This window comes from Parambassis ranga, chromosome 17, assembly GCF_900634625.1.
Source record: "Parambassis ranga chromosome 17, fParRan2.1, whole genome shotgun sequence".
NCBI lineage: Eukaryota > Metazoa > Chordata > Actinopteri > Ambassidae > Parambassis > Parambassis ranga.
Genome location: NC_041037.1, coordinates 1,119,455 through 1,145,000, shown reverse-complemented (window position 1 = coordinate 1,145,000; position 25,546 = coordinate 1,119,455). Strand labels below are relative to the sequence as shown.

At 44.8% G+C, this 25,546-nt stretch overlaps 1 protein-coding gene across 1 annotated transcript in view; it reads left to right on the top strand.

Annotated features, from left to right (window-relative positions):
- LOC114449306 (contactin-associated protein-like 4) overlaps positions 1–22,594 on the top strand; it is an 80,887-nt gene extending 58,293 nt beyond the window's left edge. Inside the window, exons 14-24 of the mRNA XM_028426830.1 lie at positions 818–980; positions 1,817–1,944; positions 2,507–2,677; positions 3,575–3,793; positions 11,230–11,469; positions 12,629–12,853; positions 14,401–14,534; positions 16,164–16,251; positions 19,101–19,319; positions 20,438–20,509; positions 21,800–22,594. Of these exons, the coding sequence (XP_028282631.1) occupies positions 818–980; positions 1,817–1,944; positions 2,507–2,677; positions 3,575–3,793; positions 11,230–11,469; positions 12,629–12,853; positions 14,401–14,534; positions 16,164–16,251; positions 19,101–19,319; positions 20,438–20,509; positions 21,800–21,996 (1,856 nt within the window). The 3' untranslated portion in view covers positions 21,997–22,594. The remainder of the gene's footprint in view (positions 1–817; positions 981–1,816; positions 1,945–2,506; positions 2,678–3,574; positions 3,794–11,229; positions 11,470–12,628; positions 12,854–14,400; positions 14,535–16,163; positions 16,252–19,100; positions 19,320–20,437; positions 20,510–21,799) is intronic.
- The last annotated feature ends 2,952 nt before the right edge of the window (positions 22,595–25,546 follow it).

Below are 25,546 nucleotides of genomic sequence, written 5' to 3'. Positions count from 1 at the left end.
CTGTTTGAGTTCTCCAGCCCAAAAAAAAAGGAAACATCTAAATTTTGCTAATTGGCAATAAACACAGTGTTTATATCGATGGAACAGGAAACAGGAAATGGCATGGCTCAATAGAGACCTGCTGTTTTTTCACACTGAGAGTGTAATCTCATTCAAATCTATTCACTAACATTTCAGCCACAGTTTAAATTGATCCATTGATCAGGTCTTCTTTTCCACTTCACGTCCAGTTCTGATCAATATATTTCCGTCTGTTGTAATATATGTGGGAGAAGAGTGTGGCAGGTAATAAAATGATGGATGAAAATTGTGAAAGTGGCAGAAGAGACAGAATGAGAGTGAAGAAATGGAAGCTGTCCAAAAAAATAACAAAAAGTGCAGACTCAGCAGAGACATTTCCAATCACCTCCTCGCCATCCTCTCCTCCAACACGCTCTCACAATGTGAAATGCATTTTTCAGTGTGTCCTGTCATCGTCCTCCATATGAAAACAATGTATTCGGCTTCAGGGTTAGGAGCCGGCAAACGTCCCTCTGCTTCAAATGCTGTAGAGGCTGAGAGCGACACGCTTTTCATGCAGCTGCTTTCTCAGAGTCCAGTCCATCTTAGGACATAATGAGGTGTCACAGCAAGCCCAGAAGTATTAATTAGTAAACGAACAAATACCTTCAGAGGGTTCACTCTCATCAATTAGAGGGGTTGGCCAGGTAAAGGGGGGGGGTAGGACAGGGGACAGAATCACACCGTGTTACAGAGTAATGTTGTCATTGGTCACTGTGGGAGAAGCTGAAGTGAGGTGTGTGTTCCTGTGTTTCAGAGGGCTCTCCGTTCAGCTGGTGGCTCGGTGGTCCCGGCCCCGGTCGTGTCCAGAATTACTGGGGCGGAGCTCAGCCAGGCAGCCAGCAGTGTGCGTGCGGCCTGCAGGGCGACTGCGTGGATCCTCAGCACTACTGCAACTGTGACGCCGACCGCATGGAGTGGTACTGATCTTCACTTACACTCACAGCTTCACTACTGGTTGATGCTGCCACTCCGATGTAAGAGAAAGTGTTATTTAAAGCCAACCATGTGCAGGATTTTATTATGACCTGAGCTGAACTGAACTAGACGGACAGGAAGACAACACCTCTTTGTCATGCTGAGAGCCACCTCCCTGTCTTTAGCTCCTTCTTTCTGTCAAACCTTCCACTGCTGACACTGTTTTTACACACCTGCTGTGAGGAAACGTTGCTCATTTCCAGTTCGGGGGTGAATTCTCACCTGACAACAAGATTGACATGTAGATTATCCAAACAGGGGTGTAAATGGACAGAGCTGCTCACTCAGCTGTCTGCCTGGAGTGCTCTTCTGGAAAAGGCTGTCACTGGAGCTGGCAGAGACGGAGTGCTGAGTGTCAGGGCGGTTATGATACGATCTGACTCGCTATTTAAATGCTTCCCTGAAAAATGGTGCAACATAAACAGGCTGCGTCTATCAGCACACATCACAACAGTGTCAAAGTATGTAGCAGCAAGGTTTGTTTATAAAAGCCCAATTAGCCAACGTGCCAGTATTGTTTAAAAAAGGAAAATGTCTTCCTCATTGTTTGACCAGTTCACTCTTGATTTTCCTGCCGTCTCCAAATTCTCCTCCTCCTCCTAGCAGACGGTGAGTCCTGGGTCAGTCCTGGGGTGCTGCCTGGTAGACTTTTAATTGAAGGCACATACTTAATCTCCTGGTTTTCGGAACTTCTCGCCCGGCCATATTCTTCACCCTGTCTCCTCCTGTTCCCTCTCCTCCTTTTTATGCTCGTTTCTTTCTCCTCCTCCTCCTGCAGGACTGAAGACTCGGGCCTTCTGACTCATAAGGAGAGCCTCCCCGTCAGGTCTCTTGTCCTGGGTGACGTCCAGAGGCCGGGCTCAGAGGCCGCCTACAGGGTGGGACCGCTCCGTTGTCATGGAGACAGTAAGTCCCCCTCTGGTTGCCTGGTTACAGGTGATGGAAACATGTCACAAATGCTCATCTGTCATCTTTTTATAACTTTTTATATGAAAATCTGCATCCAGCGAAGCAACCAGTGGCTTTCATCAGTCAACACAATGTAATAATACATCATAATGACTAATTCTCTGTGTATTGTTGATACCCAATGTGTTTAATATTTCATCTCACCTGCCAATTGGAGTGGATGAATGAATCCTTCTGGGTACAGCACCTCCTCATTTGAAGCTAATCATCATTAGCAGAACTGTTGCTAATGCACGGTTCCTGTTCATTTTCTTACTTTCTTCTCATTAAATGCATTACAAGGTAAATCAGAGTAGCATGCTGCTTTTCCTCCTTTCAATTAATTGCAATTTCAGCCACGCAGCATCTACCCCAGCCGATAGATAAATAAAGGTTTGGCACGATCAAGCAAGAAATCATAGCCCTTGTGTAAACTCATTAGTTGAGTTTGGGCGGCTCGCTCGCTGCATGCTCTCCATTTTAATGTTATATTAAAGGTTTTTCTCGTTGTGTTTCTCAGAGAGCTTCTGGAACGCCGCGTTTTTCGACAAGGAGACGTCGTACCTCCACTTCCCCACCTTCCATGGAGAGCTGAGCGCAGACATCTCCTTCTTGTTTAAAACCACGGCCTCCTCCGGTGTGTTCCTGGAAAACCTGGGCATCAGAGACTTCATCCGCATCGAGCTGAGCTGTGAGTGCTGTCGGAGCCGGAGGCTGAAAATTTAATGCGGATTAGGGTGACGTGTCAGTGGAAGTTTTAATCTTGATCCTAGCAAAGCCCGAGGAATCTGAACCAAAACTGTACTGCAGGGAAAGTATTGTTTATTTTAGGTTAAACTCTGTCACAACCTTCCTGTCCCCGTTTTTAACTGTGAGCTCAACAACATCACATCCTCTGTGTCGCTTCTCACACATAATCCAGAATTCTTCTCAGACAGCCTCTCACCCAGTGTTGTTGCCACTGATTACTAATGAAATCGGGCCTGGTTCACAGGACTCTCCTCGAGCTGCTGTCCTCATCGGTTCCTGTGTGTAAGTTTATAAGCATCATCGGTTACCTTTAGAATCACTTTCAGTCCATTTAACCCATTTAGTTTGAGCTTGGTTTGCTGTTTTTAGTGCTGCATTCTGTATTTTCTTAAAACACTGATTTCAAGGGAGGCAAACAGGCAGAGTCTAATACAGGGACACTGCTGCACCGACAGCGTCTCTCCTCTGGGAAATCAGTGTCAGCGTGGTTGTTCCAGCTCTGAATGCTGCTGCTGTGTTGGCGGCTGCCTCAGATCGCTCTGAAACGCTGCAGCTGAGCCTGACAACACTTTCCAAATGAAGTTACTGCAGGAAGCTGCAATATTGTTTCATCTTGTCAAAGGCTCCCAGAAAAATACATCTTCTGTTTCCAAAACTCTGAGGATAAAAGGATGTTTCATCTCTTTTCCTGCACCAAAACTCAACTAAAGTCTGTAAATGTACGTGAGCATCATGGCGAAAAACTCCTGCTTGAGGCCCTACACTCAGTCATGACCAAACATTCATTTTGGAACTTTGGAATAGTCACAGCCTGGTCTTCCTTCTGTTTTCTTTTCAGCTTCCACTCAGGTACTTTTCTCCTTCGACGTCGGTAACGGCCCGCTGGAGGTCCATGTGGAGTCGAGCGCCCCGCTGAATGACAACCGGTGGCACCGAGTCCGAGCCGAGCGTAACGTGAAGGAGGCGACGCTTCGACTGGATGAACTTCCTGTCGCTACGCAGGAGGCTCCTGCTGACGGACACTTCCACCTGCAGCTCAACAGCCAGCTGTTCATAGGTGAGGATGAGATGTGTGCAGCAGCGTTGATGGCTGCCAGCTGAGGTTATCTTTTATCTCTTCTCTGCCTCGTTGTTTTGAGACTTGATACTTTGAGCAGGCTGGTACATGAGAAATATAAATATCAGGACATACAGAATTAAACACAGGTCTCCTCCTCCTCCTCCTCCTCCTCCTCCTCCTCCTCCTCCTCCTCTTCCTCCTCTTCCTCCTCCTCTTCCTTCTCCTCCTCCTCCTCCTCCTCCTCCTCCTCCTCCTCCTCCTCTTCCTTCTCCTCCTCCTCTTCCTCCTCTTCCTCCTCTTCCTCCTCCTCCTCCTCTATATAGTAAAAGTCAAAGAAACACTTTATAACAAAGTGCTAAACTGTTTGTGGTGTAATGCCACCAGCAGCTCAGCACTATTGAATCAGACAGTGCTGAGTCGGTTTCTGACCACCGAGCAATAATCACATTCGATAAACAAACGTACAGCAGGGAGCAGCGATTATATATTGGCTGTGATGAATCTGAAAAATCATTGAGCTCATCTGTAAGTTATTCATTGGGCAGTCATGTAATTAACCACCTTCAAACTTCATCAGGGCAGCGGCCATGTTTATCTCCTCAGTTCTACAGTTTACCTCCATGTTAGAGCTCGGGGTCCATCTATAGATGAGCAGGAGGAAGAAGAAAAGAAAATCCAGAATTATCATCCTGTAAATATTACGAATGTCATTTCATATCGTTAGACAACCTGAGGAAGGAACAACAAACCGATGAGATGGACGGCGCTGAATGTTGCTCAGCTGTTCAGCCGGTGGTTTGAGTGGCAGGAAGGAAGGAAGAGCCGCTGAGCAACAGCCGCACGTTTAAAGTTACTGCATGAGTGGTCACCCAAGAATAATTAAGAAACACTAACGACCCTGGTTTTGCTTGAATAGACCAATTTGTAATTAAATTGCAAATTAAACAGCTCATAAATATTAACATGCTGTCCCACTTTCTTTAACAGCTACTTTACCCAACAGTTAAAGTGGTGGAATAAGTTTACAAAGAGGTGACATGATGCACTGTTAGGGACAAATTGAAGTAGATTAATGTCTGTGAGGGTGTGACATCACACTGCTGCCAGTCAGATGTAATCCAAACACACCCTCACAGGCTTCAGGAGCTTTAATGTTCAATCACGGGGACTTATTATTTAAATGAAGATATTTAAAGTGTAGATGTGTACTGGAAAATACTTTAGTTTAGAGAAAAGCTCCCGAAGCACGTTGTCCTACATTTCCCACAATGCAACCTTTGTGGTTTATTGCTTTAAGTGCTGTAAATGTGTATTATTGATGGATCGGGTTGTGTGTCAGTGGACTTCGGGGAGCCTCGCAGTATTTGTGTCTTCTTTTATTAACTTGAGATATGTACACAGGTGGTGCGGTGGGCAGCACTGTAGCCTGCGGGCGCTCAGGCTTCCTCTCACATTCCAAAGACGTGCTTGTTAATTGAAGTGTGTGTAGGTGTGGGTGTGGGTGCTTTGACTGGCCATGGACTGGTACTCTCCAGCCCTGTACTACAGGGCAAAGCATGATATTGTTTATGTGGAAAATCTGTATTCAAAGTGATGTCCCCTTCAGGATGATTTCTAACCATGTGGATGCTCCCTGATCCGGCATCATCATCAGGTCCAAACTGGAATTTACCTGCCTGCTTTGGATTTAGTCTAATAACAGAACTAACAACATCCCCAGCAGCCGCAGCTGTACTTTGCATTTTGTACTAATTTGCAACTGTCTGCATGCTAATAAATTAAACCAAGACGGATGCTGAACATTAGCATGCCAGCTGTTACATCGTCTCACTCTGAGCTGCTAACATGGCTGCATGTGATGTGTTTATTAAGGCCTCTCTGACAGGTGGATGCCTTCTGTGTTGTAACACCAGCTTTGTGTTCATACACACACACACACACATCATTCAGCTTCTGTGTGAGTGTGTGTGACACCCACTGCACAGGGGCTTCTGTGTTCATGGTGTACAATGTGTGACAGAATACAGTGTATTCAGCAGCCGTCCCTGCAGACATACAGCATGCAAGACAAAATATTGACTCATTTGGATTCACAGACTTTGCACATTTAAATTTACAAGCCATTTTACCATATGAATTGCATTTCTAAGTCTTGAGTTGTGAGGCACACTGCCCCATTGTTTGAGTTATAAGCTGCTGCGTTGGTTTGTATGAATTCATAAGCCATATTTCAGTGTTGGCTGTATTTATGTGCCGTAATCCTGCCTTTCTTTATAAGGCGCTGAATTCCATTGTTTTGATTAATAAGCCGTGTTATTGCCCTGCATGGATTTATAATGTAAAGGCTAAAAACCCTGATGCAGCGGTTTCAGTTGAGCACAGCAGGAATCATAAGTAATTGTTTATCTTTGTTTAGACAGTTAAGCCTTTCTATATTCGTGCTGCATCGCTATCTACCAAGTGATGTACATTTCATTTCTTCTCTGCTGTGCAGACGAAAACGTCGCCCTCTAAAAGGATTTTCAGGATTCCTTTTATCTTCTCATATCCTTGGAAATGCAGCTGTACTGACGTCAGACTGAGTGTAAGCAGCATCCTGTCTCATCCAGGTTAGCTTGTAATCTTCACTGAATGATGAGCTTTCCTTCTAGTCCTCCGTGCAGAGCTATCAAACACAGCTGTACTCAGTTTTCTTCCTAATTTTAACATCGCTAATCCTTCCTGTGACACCATCCATCCATCAGAGCAGACAGTGGTACATGTAATCTGTGTCTGTCTGCACTTAACCACAGTCAATACAAGGTATTAGTTGTTCTTTTAAACGGTGGTTTACATGTCACATGATATTCTGTGCCCCATCAGTGGCATGTTCACCTCCCTGTATATGTACAGTGGGGAAAAAAAGTATTTAGTCAGCCACCAATTGTGCAAGTTCTCCCACTTAAAAAGATGAGAGAGGCCTGTAATTTTCATCATATGTATACCTGAACTATGAGAGACAAAATAAGAAAAGAAAATGTAGAAAATCACATTGTAGGATTTTTAATGAATTAATTGGTAAATTCCTCAGTAAAAGAAGTATTTGGTCACCTACAAACAGGCAAGATTTCTGGCTCTCACAGACCTGTAACTTTTTCTTTAAGAGGCTCCTCTGTCCTCCACTCGTTACCTGTATTAATGGCATCTGTTTGGAGTCGTTATCAGTATAAAAGACACCTGTCCACAACCTCAAACAGTCACACTCCAAACTCCACTATGGCCAAGACCAAAGAGCTGTCAAAGGACACCAGAAACAAAATTGTAGACCTGCACCAGGCTGGGAAGACTGAATCTGCAATAGGTAAGCAGCTTGGTGTGAAGAAATCAACTGTGGGAGCAATTATTAGAAAATGGAAGACATACAAGACCACTGATAATCTCCCTCGATCTGGGGCTCCACGCAAGATCTCACCCCGTGGGGTCAAAATGATCACCAGAACTGTGAGCAAAAATCCCAGAACCACACGGGGGGACCTAGTGAATGACCTCCGGAGAGCTGGGACCAAAGTAACAAAAGCTACCATCAGTAACACACTGCGCCGCCAGGGACTCAAATCCTGCAGTGCCAGACGTGTCCCCCTGCTTAAACCAGTACATATCCAGGCCCGTTTGAAGTTTGCTAGAGAGCATTTGGATGATCCAGAAGAGGATTGGGAGAATGTCATATGGTCAGATGAAACCAAAATAGAACTTTTTGGTAAAAACTCAACTTGTCGTGTTTGGAGGAGAAAGAATGCTGAGTTGCATCCGAAGAACACCATACCTACTGTGAAGCATGGGGGTGGAAACATCATGCTTTGGGGCTGTTTTTCTGCAAAGGGACCTGGACGACTGATCAGTGTAAATGAAAGAATGAATGGGGCCATGTATCGTGAGATTTTGAGTGAAAACCTCCTTCCATCAGCAAGGGCATTGAAGATGAAACGTGGCTGGGTCTTTCAACATGACAATGATCCCAAACACACCGCCCGGGCAACAAAGGAGTGGCTTCGTAAGAAGCATTGCAAGGTCCTGGAGTGGCCTAGCCAGTCTCCAGATCTCAACCCCATAGAAAATCTTTGGAGGGAGTTGAAAGTCTGTGTTACCCAGCGTCAGCCCCAAAACATTACTGCTCTAGAGGAGATCTGCATGGAGGAATGGGCCAAAATACCAGCAAAAGTGTGTGAAAACCTTGTGAAGACTTACAGAAAACGTTTGACCTCTGTCATTGCCAACAAAGGGTATATAACAAAGTATTGAGATGACATTTTGTTATTGACCAAATACTTATTTTCCACCATAATTTGCAAATAAATTCTTTAAAAATCCTACAATGTGATTTTCTGGATTTTTGTTTCTCATTTTGTCTCTCATAGTTGAGGTATACCTGTGATGAAAATTACAGGGCTCTCTCATCTTTTTAAATAGGAGAACTTGCACAATTGGTGGCTGACTAAATACTTTTTTTCCCCACTGTATACACTTGTCAGCTGTAGTTACTCTCACTACCAGGAGGGGGAGACAAAAGATCCGTACTGTTGCTTAAAAGTCTTTTAAGATTAAGATTAAGATTAACTTTATTAATCCTTGTGGGGAAATTAAGTTGTAGTAGCAGAATATCAAAAGGACGATTAATACACAGACACGCACCTGGTAGCAGAATATATACACACATAGAAACAGATCAAACAGAAGATAAAAACACAGTTAATGTAACTGAGAAGTTTGAAGTGCACCTGCGATGATGCTTTAGTCCAAGTTGGTGAACACAGCTCTGACAGCCACAGAACATTCAAGATGGCGGCGCGTGCAGTGGCTCAGGGCTCTCGGCTTTTGTTTGCTTTGTTCGTGTTTTTGTTGTTGTTCATGACTCTTTTTTTTATTTCATGTGTCCAACTGTGTGCCTAAGCTGAGAGCTGCTGAACAAAATTTCATTGTGCCTTGCATAGTGACAATAAAGATTCTTGATTCTTGAGATGAGTTATAGAGTCTGATGGCGGACGGCGGGAGTGACTTCCTGTCCCGGTCCTTAGAGCAGCGTGGAGAGGGTGGGAGGGACTGTCCATGATTGACAGCAGTTTAGCCAGCACTCTGTCCCTCGCCACCTCCTCCAGGTTGGCGAGCTTAAAGCCAACAACAGACCCCGCCTCTTTGAGGAGTTTGTCCAGTCTGTTGGCGTCCTTTGCTTTAATGCCTGATCCCCAGCACACCACAGCAAAGAAGGTGGTGCTCGCTGTGAGAGTCTGTGAGGTTAGCATTACTATATAATGTCTTTGTAAAGAATGGTATGTACACAGTTTTCTTCACAAGGATGGTGGTGTAGCCATCAGAAGTAAAATGTTGGGGTTTAACTGGAGCAGCCATGTTATCTGTACTGACTGATGCACACACATGTTCTCCTCCTGTGTGCTTGCTCCATGTTTGAAGGTTGTTTGATCTCCATCTCCCAGGCCTGGCCGCTCAGATCTCCCTGTACTGTTTTATCTGTATTTCAGACAATATCCTGATATCAGGTTGAGCCTTTAACTCTCCTCTCAGAGCCGAGGCTTTGCTCTCAGATATGTGTGCTTCTGAGTTTTGTGTGTTTTTTTCAGGCTTGCAGCTTGGTGATAACTTTGATGTCCACTGTAATTATTTACAGTTTACTGTCATATGTGCAGTCATTTACAGGATCAGGATCACATGTTGGGACGCTGAAATGGCCTGATGTGTTTCTGATGGATGTGAGGTCGAAGGCCTCATCTATAGCCCTGCTCCTTTCGGTCGGGGGTGGACTTTATCTGCATTTGGATTCTTTGATGTTGTCTTTCATCTCCACATCACAAATCTCTCATTATGCTCTAAGTGTTTCCTGTAAGCAGTGTTTCCCATTTGATGTGGAGAGGCTGTAATCCTGGTTGAAGCTGCAGCTGTAGAGCAGCATGTTTGCTGAAAGCCCCTCACCGCTCCGATCGCCTCCCGGTCAGAGGGTTTGTTCTCTAATAACCTTTCTTCTCCGGCTGGTGTTTTGTTGCTTTGATCAGAGGTGGAGGTCCTCAGGGATGTTCCTGAAGTCCCTGCTAGAATACACACACACATACACACAGCCTTTGAAACCTTTATAGTGGCACTAAAGGTTTCCTCTTACTGTCAGAAAAGAGTCGGTGAGTTATTTCAGAACCACAAACCAAGACTGCATGAAGCATTTCAGAAGTTTGAACAGGCTTTGAACAACAAAGTTTTGCACTCAAGATTCACTTTGGTGGAAAAAAATGGTTAACAGTAATTTTGAGCTGCTACAGTGAGGAAAAGTAGAAATCTGAGGCGGGCTCCAAAAGTGAGTCGATCAGCAGACCTCCATGTTAAAATGTCCAAATTTACAGCAGAAGACAAAAACTGTTTGTCCCCTGTTTGGCCTGCAGTGCAGTGGTTAGCACTGTCACAGGAAGTTTCCTGGTTTCCAGGTTAGCCTCTTCACAGACCGCATGCTCGCTCCTCCTCCTTGTCCACTTTGGGATCGTGTTTTCCTGGCCTAATGATCTGATTATGCAGGGTTACAGTAGCTTAAGTATAACACTAACATTTACATAAGAAGTCTGAGCAGTGTGAGGTTGTTATTTAGAGTGTGTGTGTGTGTGTGGAGGCAGTCAGTGTGTCACTCCTGTGAATGAATAACATTTCCAAGGATCACAGTTAATCATTTACAGCTTCCTCATTTTACTATTTAAATAGTGAACGATGATTTCCATCGACTTAATAAGGATGAAAGTAACTCTTCCTCGTACTGTGTCGGAGGAAATGCTGAGGCACGTTTCATCTGCTGCGTTGCTCCGCTGGTTCAATCATTTATAGGAGTTGTATCAGAGCTGGGACAGGAGGCCTAGAGGAGGCTCTAACAGAGCTCAGTGATTGATTGCAGCTGTACAATAAGAAGCTGTCAGCTTCAGACTCCACTGCAGTTTGTGCCTTCAGCACCATGAGGTTCAGTCCGTGATTTTTTTAAAGGACAGAGGCGTTCATGTCTGAATGGCACCAATAGGTGACCATGCTACCTCTCAGAGGGAATGTACAATGAGAGTACAGAGTTTGAAGCTCAAGTACTGAAGTGAGCAGTTGCAGACTGTCCCACTTGACGGACAGATGATAGAAGTCGTATCCTTGAAATAGTTTCCCGCCCTGAGTGAGTTGCCTCATCGCTGTTTCATGGTTGTGTCATTTCATCACTGTTGACAGTTTGGAGCTTCTGGAGGAGCGAGGCGACGCATGGATCTGCTGCAGATGACAGAAAGAGACGAAATAAAAAAGAAAGAAATGAAACCCACAAACAAAGGCTGAGACAAAGACGGGACCTTTAAACATGGAGTGTGATGCCGTTTTAGTCTTTGTTGTGCGGGGAGATACAAATGAAATGTCAATGCCATTTTGTTTTTTTCCAGGTGGCACAGCCTCCAGACAGAAAGGCTTTCGAGGCTGCATCCGCTCTCTGCAACTCAACGGCGTCACTCTGGACCTGGAAGAGAGGGCCAAGATCACACCCGGGGTTCGACCCGGCTGCCCGGGTCACTGCGGCAGCTACGGCTCGCTCTGCCAGAACCAGGGTCGCTGTGTGGAGAGAGCCAACGGCTTCCACTGCGACTGCAGCCTGTCAGCGTACACTGGAGTCTTCTGCCACACAGGTACACACACAAACATGGCAGACGATGACCATTGATACACTGACACAGAGCTGTGTGTCCATGCAACAACAGACTCCAAATGAACAAGGTGTCAGCTCGCTATGCACTGAAACTCAAGAGAAAATCACTCTATAACAGGGCGACTATCAACAAGAAGAGGAAGGCTGAAGGCAGACCATGGGTCTACAGTGGTTATCATTCTATCTCATTAGACTCATTCTACCACCTTTTTCCCAGAACGATCAAATGATCTCAGCTCTCCTCATAGACCCCGTTCACACTGGGGAAATCAATCCAGCTAGAGCGGGATTCGGGCTATCCGGGTTCAATCCTACTCTAGCTGGACTTTCTCCAGTGTGAATGGGGCCATAGTCGCCGCTGTTCTCTGTGAAAGACAAAACTAACTGTGATCTGGCAAAGAGTTTTTTAAGATCTTTGCCAGTTTTTTTAAACGTCGGTGATGCATTTGATATTCAGAGGACAGATTTTGGCCTCACTGGTGCTGCCTGCTTTGACCTCTGTCTGGCATCCTGTCCCGTTCCCTCATTGCAGCTGTGTGAAGGTATATAATGTAAATGTAGAGTCCTTCACTTTGACGTGAACCCTGACTGTTTGCATAAAAGTGGCTTTTAATTAGATATGTGGAGCAGACGGGTATTTCAGGTCCCGTTCCCCGGAGCTCCTGGAGCAGAAGTACAAACAATAACACTCTGATGTGGGTGTTCATGTGCTGCTGTATGAGAACTTGACACCCATCAGGAATTACTTAAGTGTGTGACATCAAAGGTTTGATGCAAATAGTGACTGTTTGATGTGCCGGAGTCTATTTTTATCACTTGTTTGATGTTAAAGTCAGCAACAATGCGTCATCAGGTTGACCTTCATGAGTTCCATGAGTTCAATAACTTAAGTGAGTGGAGTCATCTCCACTTTTTCAAAAGGACTCTCTTAACCTTCCTCCCACCGAATATCGATACTTTTCTCCCACGTCATGCTGCTGCACGCTTTGTGAGTCACCCTGACTCACTCTGTGTTTAATGTTTTAAAAGATAATCTCTGTTTCTAGTGGGGAAAGTTAAAGAAAACCCAGCAGACTCCACATCACAGGCTCCCTTTGAAAAAGATCAGGCTGAAAACGACATACTCTGTCTGTCTCCAGAGCTGTCAGCCAGCTTCAAGTCTGAAACGTCCGTCAGCTACACCTTCAAGGAGCCCTACGAGCTGAGCAGGAACAGCAGCGCTCTGCCCTCCTCCATCTACTCCGACATGACGCTCCGAGGGGAGAACGTCTCTCTGAGCTTCAGGACCAATCAGAGCCCGGCTCTGCTGCTCTACGTCAGCTCCTACTACAGAGAGTACCTGGCCCTGCTCATCAACAAGCACGGTGAGGAGGAGGGGCTTTTATTTTGAAGGAGTTGTGTGGTTAGTGCCAAAGCTTGTGGTGATTGATTTAATGTTTCTTGAAGATTACTTCAGAAGAGTATTGATAGTTTCTCCTCCTCCTCTCTTCACCATCTGTGACACCCTGTTTCCAGTCACTGGTGCAGAGACTTTTGGGTTTTCATTCCTGTTGTTTACACAATATGGACTGAAGGATGAACCGATTGCTGGTCGGAGTCATTGATCTCATCCCTGTCCCATTCCTGTCGACATGCTCAGTATCTCACACACAGGTTTTGGCACAAATGTTATGAAGCTTCCCCGCCTCTCACCCGTAGTTAGCTGGGATAGGCTCCAGCCCAGGTGGCTCGCCCTGTCCACTCACCGGCCAAGTATTGTTTGAATAAACCTGATGAGAATTAGTCCACTGTGTCCACAACTCAAGAGTATTAGTTCAAATTAAGGCAACATTTCTGACAAATATTTAGGAGAAATCCTTTTCATCCACCTCCCTTCATTTTTTGCTGCTCACCTCACCTCCAGCCCTCTCTCTCTCTTCTCTCTCCTGATATCGACCTCCCCTCCTGTTTCTCCTGATCTTCTGTCTAGAATCACCTCGTCAGCTGCTGTTTAATCCGGTCAGCTCTTATGTGTTGTCTCGTGCTAAAAGAAAACTTTTTGTAGTTGCTCTCTGAGACCCGTTGAGCGATGCTGCACAGATGAGAATTTGCTAGAAGACTAATATGTGCTGGTATAAAACAGCTGTAATGTTTTCTAACCCTCTGTGTGAAATAATAATGTGGTGAATTTGGCTTTTAAAAGCAGTACCAGGCACTTTGAATTCAATATTACATTTTCAACATACTCCGGTCTCATAAAGCTGCCACTTTGCTGCTCGATTGGCTGTAAATGAATTTTTTTTTCTGGTGTTAATGACTCAGAGAAAGCTGACGGACAGCAGGGCATTAAGGTTTCGCGGAGTCGTCAGGTAAATGCTCTTAAAATGAGGCGTCCAATTAAATCCCTGAGAGCTCTCTCTCTCTATTGTTTGCCCTGAGATGGCTCATTTCATTTCACCCATGACTGCAGTCACACCTTCTCAGCCCACATCTGCTTCACTTCAACATACAGCAGGTAGCTCCAACAGTGCCCTCACACAGCTGACAAATTAAACTAGCTGTAATTCAAAGGTTTATGCTAATTATTGTATATATATATTCAGATTATATATGTTAACAGATTATTTACTTTTCCCTCTTTTTATTTGGCTGTAGGGTTTCTGTTAAATCCACAGTTAATACACTTCACTACTAGGAGAATTCATTACATGTAATTAGATTAGTTCTGTTATTGATAGGGAGTTAGCGCTTATCCTCTTAATATAGAAATCTTAATTAATAAAGCAGCTGCATCTTTAAAATATTCAGCGTTATATTTGAAGGATTAAGTGTGTGTTTACCCTGCTGGCCAAGATTACAGGACAGGAAAAAACCCTGAATGTTATTTCCTTCCTTCTGAAATGTGACACCAATGTTTGCTGTCTGTGTGAAGATAAGCTGGAGGTGAGGTACAAGCTGGACAGCAGCAGAGAGGCTGAGGTGCTGAGGAGCAGAGAGAGGAGCCTGGCCAACGGACAGCTGCACACAGTCACCATCAGGAGGCTGACGGACTCTGTGAGCGTGCAGGTAACATCATCTGATGCAAAGCAGCGCGATGGCCTCCTGCTGCTCAGTAAAGCATCCTTAGTTCAATCTGTGCTGACAGGTTTCTTCAGCTAATTTGCTGTCATATTGTGAGGCTGATCATTCTACACAAATAAATGTACTGTGGTGTAATTACGCGTTAACTAACTCAAATTAAATCAGTGTATAGCTGCTTGCAATGTTACATCATACAAAGCAGAGCAGTCCATCAACTACTGCACCAAACTATGGAAAATGCACCTTACTGCAGGAAACCAGGCGGCCCGGCTGAATGACAGGAGCCAGAAGCAAGAGAAAAGGATTTGTCTTTGGTCCAGCTCTAATTTCTCACTGTGCTTCCCCTGAGGACCAGTTAGGCAGCACATCAGCAAAACATCCCAGCAGCTGAAATCTTCAGTGTAACTTACACTTGTTAGAATATCTTAAAGCTAGAGCTAAAAATCCAACCCTTGTCCAGTTAGTTGTTGGATTATTTCAATCCTAAAGATTAACAGGCATTCATGTTAAATGTTGATCAGAACACACACTCCTCTGGGGCATCATTACTTCTTCGTCCATGTTGGATTGACTCACATTCCCATCTGGTGATGTTACATCAGTGGTTCGTTCGCAGCTAGTCTGCATCATCCCAGCATTGCACAGAAAGTTCTAGCGTAACGTCAAAGCTGTTATTTCTACAATAATCTTTGAATGTTTTGAAATGAACACTACAAAGCTGTAAATCTGCAGCTGGATTTCATGTTGTTAACATTTTGTTAAAGTTAAAGCACAGAAGAATGAGGGATGGATGTGTTTGTCAGAAGTGAAATGCATTGATCAGCTTCTCTTGTTTTTATTCATCGGTCACACATTCGTCTGACTGAAGAGCTGAACCATCTCTGTGGCTTCCTACTCTCACAGATTCATGCATTCTGTTGGAGTGAACCTGCAGCTGCTGCTCTGCTGTGCAGCCAGTGTCAACAAGGTGTAAAGCTGCTTAACATAAACTTCTGCTTCCATGTTTGCCAATGAGGTATTTATCTAAAGGGCAAATACAATGACACACACACAGGCAGTTCCTGTGTGCAGTGCATTACTGTACCCTCGTATTCCTCTTTGTAATAAAAACCCTCGTCAGCACTTCAGCTTCACTTCCGCCGCCGCCGCTGTCCTGGAGCAGAGCGGCAGGGACGCACGACTCATTAAAACAACCACAGATGAAATATGAAGCATCTTAATCATATCTGGATCTACTGAATCTCTTATCTTGTTAACAACAGCCCCACATGATATATGAGGTAAATTCTATCTAAGCAGCAGCCAGCAGCCTGCACGCTGTATAATTACCAACACTGTGAGATAAATAACAAGGTGACCTCGTCCTGCATGGCTGCAGCCTCCAGATTTACTGCGTTCCACGGCCCCATTGAAATATGAGGAGCATCTCATCTTATCAGTTTCCATCACACTGAATTGTTGTATCTTTAACAGAAGACTATATATGAGTGTATGAGTCAGGAGAGGCACATCTCAAGTACAACAGACTTATATAAAAGTGATATAAAAGCCCACGAGTCTTTCACATAAAAAGATATTTACTAAACTTTAAATAATTCTTCTTCTCCCCCTCAGATTGACCAAAATGCCAGAGAAGACTTCAACCTGACATCTGATGGAGAATTCCACGCCATCAAGTCGCTGGTGCTGGGCAGAGTGCACGGTGAGTGAGGAGGCAGTAAAAACAGAGAGACAAAGGCCTTTCAGTGAAAGAGCACTCAGGCTCGCACTCATTTGAATAACAGCTCTGAGGTGTTTGTCCTCATTTGACATTCAGCTTAGGAAAGCTTAAATGTAGCTGTTAGCAGCCAGACTGATTATTAAGACCTTCCACAAAAAAATAAAAAATATGGTCTTAACAAGAATCTGGATCCAAAACAAACATTTTTGTCTGTTTGTATTTCACTTTGTTAAAGTTCAGGGTTAGCAGTCTGAGTCTGAGTGAGAGAGAAGGACCTTCAGTTGGGGTGGGTCTTTGACTGTAATTAGAGATAGACGGCATGACAACTCCCCCAAAGTGAGGCCAAAACATCTGGATGGTGGCTGGCTGCAGTATATGTCACCCTGCCTCCTCCTCCTCCTCGGCCCAACGAAAAACTAAACTGTTCTCCAGAGATCATTTATGGCGTCTTGGCTGGTTTTTATCACACAGACTTGTGTTTAGGTGTTTTTATATTTAAGTAGTTTATGTTGGATAAAACAATGAGGATGTAAGTGTTGGTCAGCAGATACTGGAGCCGCCAAGCTGCTCAATAGGTTGGAGGACGGGCGGTGCTCGATAGGAGGGTGGGCTGGTGTTTTCGGGTGGAACAGTGACGATGCGGCTTCACCTCACAGGTAAATGAGCACCAGTAAGCCAGATGTTTTGGCCTCACTGCTCACTGAGCTGTGTTCTCCATTGGTACTTATGGTTTATGGGGCAGGTCTCTGCTGTAACCCTATTGAACTACAGGCCAGAGCCTGGTGCTGATTGATTAAGCTCACTGTGTAAGTTCCCTCCATTAGCTACATGCTACATACAAATCAAGAGTCTTGACTGGTTTAGATTGAGTCGCCACAATATAATCAGCCCTTTAACATGATGATACTTTCATGCAGGTGCTAACATTGTGTTTTTTTGCTCCTGATGAACAAAGCTGCAGTAAATCGACAGAAATTTCTATACGTTGATTCTGTTTCTGTCAGTAAGGTTGAGTTAAACACTGTCGCACTGTAACAACACTTTAGATTGGCAGTTGTCAGAAACCCTTGTGGTTCTTGTGAAGAGTATCACAGGTAGCGCCTGCAGAACTCCCTGCAGCCTGGTTAGTGAGTGCAGGGTCAAGTTGAACCAGAACATGTGCTCTCCCTGTGGGAGAGTTAGGGCACGTTTTCATCGCGCTGTGTGCAGTCCTGGACTGGGACTTGTAGTCGTGTAAAGGTGAGGACAGTAATTGGCTTTGTCTTGACTTATTCATGTTCCCTGTGAGCGGCTCCATCAGGAACAGACCGAGATATAAGCTGTTAATAACACGAGGGGCAGTTTGATAAGAACGAACCTCAGCAGCTGCTCTGTGGCTTTAAAAGGAGACGCACCGCTGGGTACAGCCAAACATGTTCCGCACGTGACTGAAAATGGTCAAAATATAATTACAAATATGTCAAAGTCTTTTACTCAGTGTATCCATATATGGACGTACTGTAGCCACATTTTAAGGCACAGCTATTTTAAATTCTCTGAAGGTCCTTTGTCCTTTCTGCTGTACAGCTACAGCTCAGTGCAGCAGTGTGTGTTTTTAACCCTGTCATGTCAGCATGTGACCCCTCTGTCAAACCAGAGGAGGCAGAGAGTCAGATCAGGATCAGAAAAGCAGCAGGAAAGGGGATTTTCTGTCGCTCCCCTCCAACCCTGTCATCCATCAGCCTAACTAATGGACCCGGAAGGAACGCAAAGAGAGAGAGAGGGAGAGAGAGAGGGAGGTGATGGAGCTGACAGGGTGCAGTAATATTTCCTGCTGCTCTCATCAACATGCAGATGTGCACTGTTAAAACCACAGTCACCTCTCAGTCATCTGAACAGACACTGATGCAGCTGCTGGCGGCGGTAATGTCGGCTCTCACAGCTGCTGTTTACACGGCTGTGAAGGAGCCGAGGTGAGCGATGAAGGTTTCAGTCGATGAAATGAACAGACAGAGGTGGAGAGCGCACATCTGTCTTATGGAGTGACGGGTGCAGACATGGAAGCTGGAACATTGTGTCGACTGTTCTGAGGGTGTATGTGGAGGTTCTGTGTGTGTGTGTGTGTGTGTGTACTAATTAGAATCAATGAGCTGTCACCGTTGTCTGTCTATGATAACAGGGCAGTGTGAAGAAGGATCAATGAGTCTGTCTTATTTGTCTGATTTATTGGCCAAAATCAGCCTTCAAACCTAAAGGTGAAAAGTTCAAATACCAGAGTAGATTTTTATTTAATCATTCATTCATTGGAGCTAACCTCTGCTCTGTAAAACATTCAAGTTGTCCTTATGGTGGGTCGCTTCTGTTGCTGTGTAGTTGTGTGAGGATTTTTAATATTCTCTTCTCTGTATGTGAAATGTGAAGCTAAAAACTAAAATAAGTTTAATTTACAGCCTGGACACTTAAACAAAATCAGTGAAAACAGTAAATATTATGATACATACCAGCAAAAAATTGTAATAATTGTTATTATAATAATTATGTATCACACTTTAATAAACAAGGTGAAGCACGAATTTTAGTGAAGCTAGCCATTAATTCTTTCATGCTAACCTAAGCTAACTGGCTACAGATGTATTGCACCAAGCCAAGGTGGTGAAACATTATCTAAAGTTATCTAAATTAACAAGTACACACTGTATCACTTGGTTTTAATGTCGTCAGGGCTAAATGTACCCGCTAATGCTAGCTAATGCAAGGTCAGTGTAAACTGCTTCATTTTAATATTATAAGTGTTTAAGTGTATAAGTGTAAGTATGAAAATGTATATATACATATATATGTTTTCTTCTCAGAGTCTGAGGACTTGGATCCGGACTTGGCCAGACTGGCCTCTCTGGGTTTTGCCGGCTGTCTGTCCGTGGTTCACTTTAACACCATCAGCCCTCTGAAAGCTGCTCTGCTCCACCCAGACACCAGCCCTGTGGTCATCACCGGACCTTTAGTCCAGTCCAACTGCGGCTCTGCAGCGTCAGCCAATCCCTACTCAGCTGAGAACACACACCACCTGTCAGGTACGGGGTGGGGGAGGAGCCGGGTTTGGTTTCAGGATGTGAGTGAGTGTGTGTGTGTGTCTTTGAGGTAGGACCAGAGTCCAGCCGTTCTTCTCCTTCAGAGATAAGTGTGAAAACTTCCTCTGGTTTATGGTTCAAATTTCATTTTGTCTGGGTTCCATTTTCTTTTCTGTTCCTTTGATCCTCCCACCACAGCAGGGTCAGCATATTTATGTTTAATTCAGTTCTTTGTTGTTGTTGCTGTGATGCACGGCTCTGTGTTGGCGTCCATTTTCTTGGCCTGCTGTGTTTGAGGCCAGTCTGTTCATCTTCCAGTCCCATCAAGGAAAAGCCCTGCGGCGGCGGCGGAGCCGGGGAGCCGCTGTCAGGCAGTTCTTGATAATTAAAGTCGGCTGCTTAAATTTCAGACTCAGAATCCGGGTTATTTTCAAGCCTTTCAGTGCACTGAGCTCAGTCTCTATGTTTGTCTCATACCAAGACACAAATAAGGACACACCCTCCATGATGTCCTCTAGAAGAGCGATTGTGAGGCTCAGTGTGGAAACTGACTCCTGTAGTCTGCTGTGTGCGTTGCAACTGGTAGGTTGGGGGGTGGATGAGGGGTGGAGGGGTCAGCAGTGAATTTGTGCCTCAGGAAATAATTCCTGCTCTGGAAATAATTGCCTGGACTGTGCTGCTGCAGTTCCCAGCAGAGTGGAGTTGTGTTTATTCTTTAATGTTTACTGAAAAACGCACAAAGAGAAGATGCTGCCGCCCTCACATCACTGCTGCTCCTTCAGTCCACGGATGTTTAAAGTGAACGTGCGTAGCTTGAAGGATGAAATCAGACCCCTGCTAATAGGACCTCGATAGGTGTGCCCATATTATTGAGCTACAAATGACAGCAGTCCTGTTTCCCTCTTCTTGCTCCTTTAATGTGAACCTTTGGACTGCCTCTGTTTTCCCTGACTGATTTCCCTGTTTTCTACTCTGACCTATTTACGTCCTCTCTTCTTTTCTCTTCTTTGCATCATTTCACATCCCAACATCTCCTCATTTCATTTGTGTTGTTGTTTCTTTGTTGGGTTTTCATCCTCGTTCCTCTCCTCCGCCTCCCTTCCTTTCTCTCTCTGCTGCAGACCAGTCTGGTTCCGTGGGTTCAGGTCAGCCTTTAGTGAACGCCATCAGGACTGACTCGGCTCTTATTGGAGGTACTGTCTCACATCACTTCCTGTTTCACCTTGTTTACTGTGTTTTTATCGAACTTGTCTCAAAGATTCCGTTCAATATATTTCAGCGATGAGAGAGATGCGATAGGATAAATATTCCATCCAAAGTCAATTTTCCTCCTCTGCAAATGAGGCGTGTTTTAAATTGTTCCTGTAAAAGAGCAGAGAGACAGAAGCCAGAGAGTGGAGTCATTTGAAATTGTCTATTAAATCTTTGTGGCTTTGTGTCTCCGTGCACAAAGGACAGCTGAACTAATTAAACTCGTTGATGGAGAAAACTTTCACTTTGTTATCTGCAAATGCTACAAGTTTTTTTCTAAAGCAAAGTAATACAGTGAAAAATTGATTTGGTTTATATTTCGGAATTCCAATTAGATGAAACTTTTCTCGGAATAAGAAGAAATGTCCAAATGTGTGAAATTCTCCTCTCTGTGTGCTGAAGTCAGATTAGTTTAAGAAGCAGAGCAGTGACGGACCCGGCAGAGACAACACGCTGGGATGGATTTATAAGGACAGGATTACACTGTGGGCTCTACTCACTTCACTCTGACTAATTTTGGGATAGCACGTTTTATATCTTACACATTAAAGAGAATAACTTCATTCACCACGTTTCACACCCCAGCAGTGCTATATTACTAGATTACTAGATAAAAATGTTAGACTAGCATTAGCACAGACAGCTAGTTAGCGTAAACAAAAACACAAAACAAAAACTTTGAGCAATTGAGTCCATGCTGCTGGAAAACTCATGGTGGACATTAATGTTAAGAGTTGTGTTCATATGTGAAGGGAGTCCCATAGACTGTAGAACAGATGGACTGGCGGCACTCCCTCTTCCTGTTGGGCCCTGCCATGGTGGAAAAAGTCGCCATCCTAGTAGAGGCAGAGAGGGGAACCTGCATGTCTTCTGCTCCCATCAGCCACCTACCTCCACGTTAGACCAGCAGTTTAGCAGCTGCAGCATTGTGTCCTTTTTTTAGCAAACAATAACAAATTAATTCTACGTATACTGAAAAAAATGATTTGAATACAGGTCAGTGTGATAAAAACGATCAGATAGTCGTTCCATGTCCCATCCACTAACATGGGGGAGGCGGGGTTTTTGACCTATACTGTAGCTGGCCACCAGGGGGGGCAATCCAGATGTTGTACCTCACTTTTGGGGAGCTGTCATATCGTCCATCTGTGTACAGTCAGTGGTGTGTTAAACTGTTTTTCATCCATCTCGGTGCAGTAGGTGCAGATTTTAAAGCCTCCTCTGCTTCGCAGGTGTCATAGCGGTTGTCATCTTTGTGGTTGTAACCATCCTGGCGGTAACAGCCAGATTCCTCTACCGACGAAAAGAGACATACAGAAACCAGGAGGTGAAGGGAGTCACACAGGAGGACAGCCAGGATTTCCATTTCAGCCACCAGGCCGACTCCCAGAACGTCTCCAGTGAAAGCCCGAAGGAGTTTTTCATGTAACCGGAGGTCCGACGGCCCGACCAGCTGCTGGTTTGGAGGATGCAGACAGGCGCATCCGGCCTCGCCTCAGGACTTCATACTGCACTCCGAGCCGACACACGGTGGCTCCACGCAATATAGAACACAACAAAACAGGAACGGAGCTCACGGCTGTGTATTGTGTACATACTGGTTCAAACAGTGCTGGACCTAAGAGGTGTGGATGTCCATGTTTCCACAACTGTACATAAAAAGTGTAAATGTTGGAATAATAATCTCTAGCTGCAGTAATGTGAACACTTTCAGGCGCCTTTAAGGGAACCAGACTTTGGGTTTTATGGGTTGATTTAACGTCTTTATTTCAGTGAGTCGGCTGCTGGGAGTGACTCTCTGAAAGCACTGTTCTATGAGGGAGATAAATGGACGTTTACTGAATTAGAAGTGGGGATGTTTTACCCGAGAACTGGTGTTTCTTCAAGTGTAATGCCTTTTTATTATTAAGGGGAAATCACAGTAGGCTCTATTAGGAGGCGATGGAGCCTGACTTGGTCACCTGGTCATGTTCTCCTCACCCTGTGTGGCAGGGAACCATTTTAAGGCCAATCTATGGTACTGTGTTGGTGTCTGTGTGCAAAGGTTGAATGCTGATTAGTTGAAAAGTTGAAAATCTTATATAACAAAAAGTTACAAAAAATCGGAAGAACAATATTCAAAGATGGACAACACCTCCATCTTTTTACAAAAGTGAGGCCAAAATGTCACACTTATGATTTGAATATAGGTCAGAACAGATAAAAACCAGCTATCAGGAGGAGACCTTTTAGTTTTTAGTTGGTCTATACTGCAGCCAGCCACCAGGGGGCTCACTTTTAGGAAGCTGTCATGTCCTCCATCTCTATTTATAGTCTATGGGAGAAAAGCACAAACATGAACAATAAACAAGCACACAGCTATTTTGACACTGCCCCCTTGTGGCAAAAAAAGGCTACAGCAGGTACCTGACCTGCGCAGCTCCAGCAACGAGCCAACACAGTAACATGTTCGAGCCTGTAACTGTCTTTAGTCAAGGTAAAGGTTGTTGTTGAATCTATGTCTTCATGTCCCCGAGTGTTTCATCATCAACACAATTGTTGGTGGCCTCTACACAAATTGCCATGATCACATTTGTACTGTTTTTGTACACCACTGTGACTGACGGAGAGATTTTTATACATTTCCTCCTGGTTTTCCTCCTCCTCTCTGCATTTAGCATGTGAAGCTAACCTTCCAGAGGAAGGGCAGCTGCTGACCTCCTCCCCGGCCTGCTGGGGGCGTTTTAACACTGACAGCAGCACAAACACTGAAACACTGGAGTGTGTCTGTCACCTGGTTTGCTGCACGCAGAGACGCTTTAATGTGTTTTTGAAATCTGCTTCAATCTGACAGGTGGATTGTGGTTAAGTGAAAAGCGGAGATGAGCCTGGAAGATAATCTTGGTTATTCTAAAAAATGAAGCGGCTCCCCTCATGTGTTAATCCAACGTGTGTGTAAAGAGAGCCGCAGACAGAGGATCGACAGCAGCTGTTTACCAACACACACACGCTGCCGCCTCTGCGACGGCCCAAAGCACAGATGGGATTTTAATGACAAAAGTTGCTAAATCTTCAAAGTGCGTTATTCATCTCTTTGTGTTCTTTTTTTTTCCACCTCACGGCAGCTGAGTCCACACATTGTCTGAATCTGGATTCTGTGCTGAAGTATTGACGCGTCCTCCATCCTGCAGCAGCAGCGACTGCACTGCAGCACTTGATTGCTCAAAGGAACTCAACAGGTAACCTTGACAGCCAGAAAACCCTGCAGAGGACACACTGCATACAGCAAAGAAATGGTCCACCAGGGCCCAGAGGAGGACATTTCAAACGTTAGGACAGCGTCCACACAGAGGCTGCCACTGCTGAGGCTCACTGTGAGTGGCCTGTGAAGTTATTTTCAGCACAATATCACAGGTAAACTTCTGCAAATGTGACGGCCTGGTCACACCAGGAAACAGAATTAACCCTACACGTTTCAGAAGGTCAGAGGCTTTAGGATGATGCTACATGTGGAGGAGGCTAAAGTCTGTTCAGACAAAGCAGATGATGTTTTCCTGTGGTCCCAGGCCTGGTTCACAGCTGTATCATCCTGTGTGCTCCCCACACATGCAGAGCTGCACACCACAAAACAATGTGAGTCATATAAGAGTTAAAGAAGCTCCACGGCCTGGTATTAACACCTGTGGAATGATAACACCCAGTTCTTTTTAGTGCCACTCTTGACTTCCTTCTAGCACCTAGCTCACAGTTTTGTTATATTAGTGCATGTGTGGATGTTGTAATGAAGGTCAGGCAGCATATTGATCACTAAGGCCTGTCATGTGAATAACTGAGCAGGGCTGCAGCGCTCTGCATTCTGTTCTCAGGACTACACACAGTAGCACAGTCTGCACAGCAGTCAGTTCCACAGCTGATACAATACAACAAGAGCTTCCTTCATATTCTGCAGCTCGTCATTCCCTCAAACTAACCCTCGTTTTTACATGATAAATAGCTCATGTTATCAAGAAGTGCTGGTGTGATCAGGCCTGAAGGTCCATGATGTTCTGCAGTTTTCTTATCGTCACCAAATTCCATGAAAAGACTGTTGCTGTGTGGACCAGTCGTTATTTTTAGCGGGAGGGTTTGTTTTATTTTGACAGACGTGGGGTAGTTCCTCTCTGACAGTGCACCGAGTTAAAGTTGTCGTCAGTGTAACTGTTGTGTTGGTAAAAACAGTGATGTGAGTGTGACACAACATAGAAAAACACAGATTATATCCTGAATCTGTTTGATTAGCCACAAAAATGTCCTTTGATGAAAATAAATACGACGCTTTTCTACATGATTGTGTACATTTTCCTTCACAGATGCATCACTGAAGGAGTAAAGGTTAACAGCAGACGCTGTAATTGTGCTTTGTTCCTCCATCTGAGTGTCTGAAGGGCCCTGCAGACATGCGTCTCCACAACAGAAGGAAGGATTTTTATTTTTTATTCTGTACAAAAAAACAACAAAATGAACCCACGGAGCTCTTTTGTTTCTTTGTTAAATGAAGCTGACACACAGCAGCAACTTCCCCCTCACAACACCTGAACAATTTACATACATTTCCATCCTTTATGTGCTCCTTCCAACCGTGGTGTGGGAGGATACACATCCTTCAAGCTCTGACATCTCTGACAAGGAGAGAGAGAGAGAGGAGGGGAATATGGAAAGCGGAGCAGCATCCAGGAGCCGAGCGTGTCGGAGTGATTCTCTGTGAAGAGCCACTTAGCCTCTGTGCCTGTTTTAAACGCTCAGACGCTGGAGGTGAGCGGAGGACTCAGCCTGCCTCACATCCCTCGCTTTGCTTTAACCTCCTCCTGCTGGATCAGAGATCAGATGTGAAGCTGATAACTGACGGCGGCGATATCAAAGGACGCTCTCGTGCTGTCAGCGGAGTGTTACACACTTAATGTGTTTGATTAGTGTGGTAACTACCGCAGGGACGCAGCTCGGCCTCTGATGACGTCCAATCA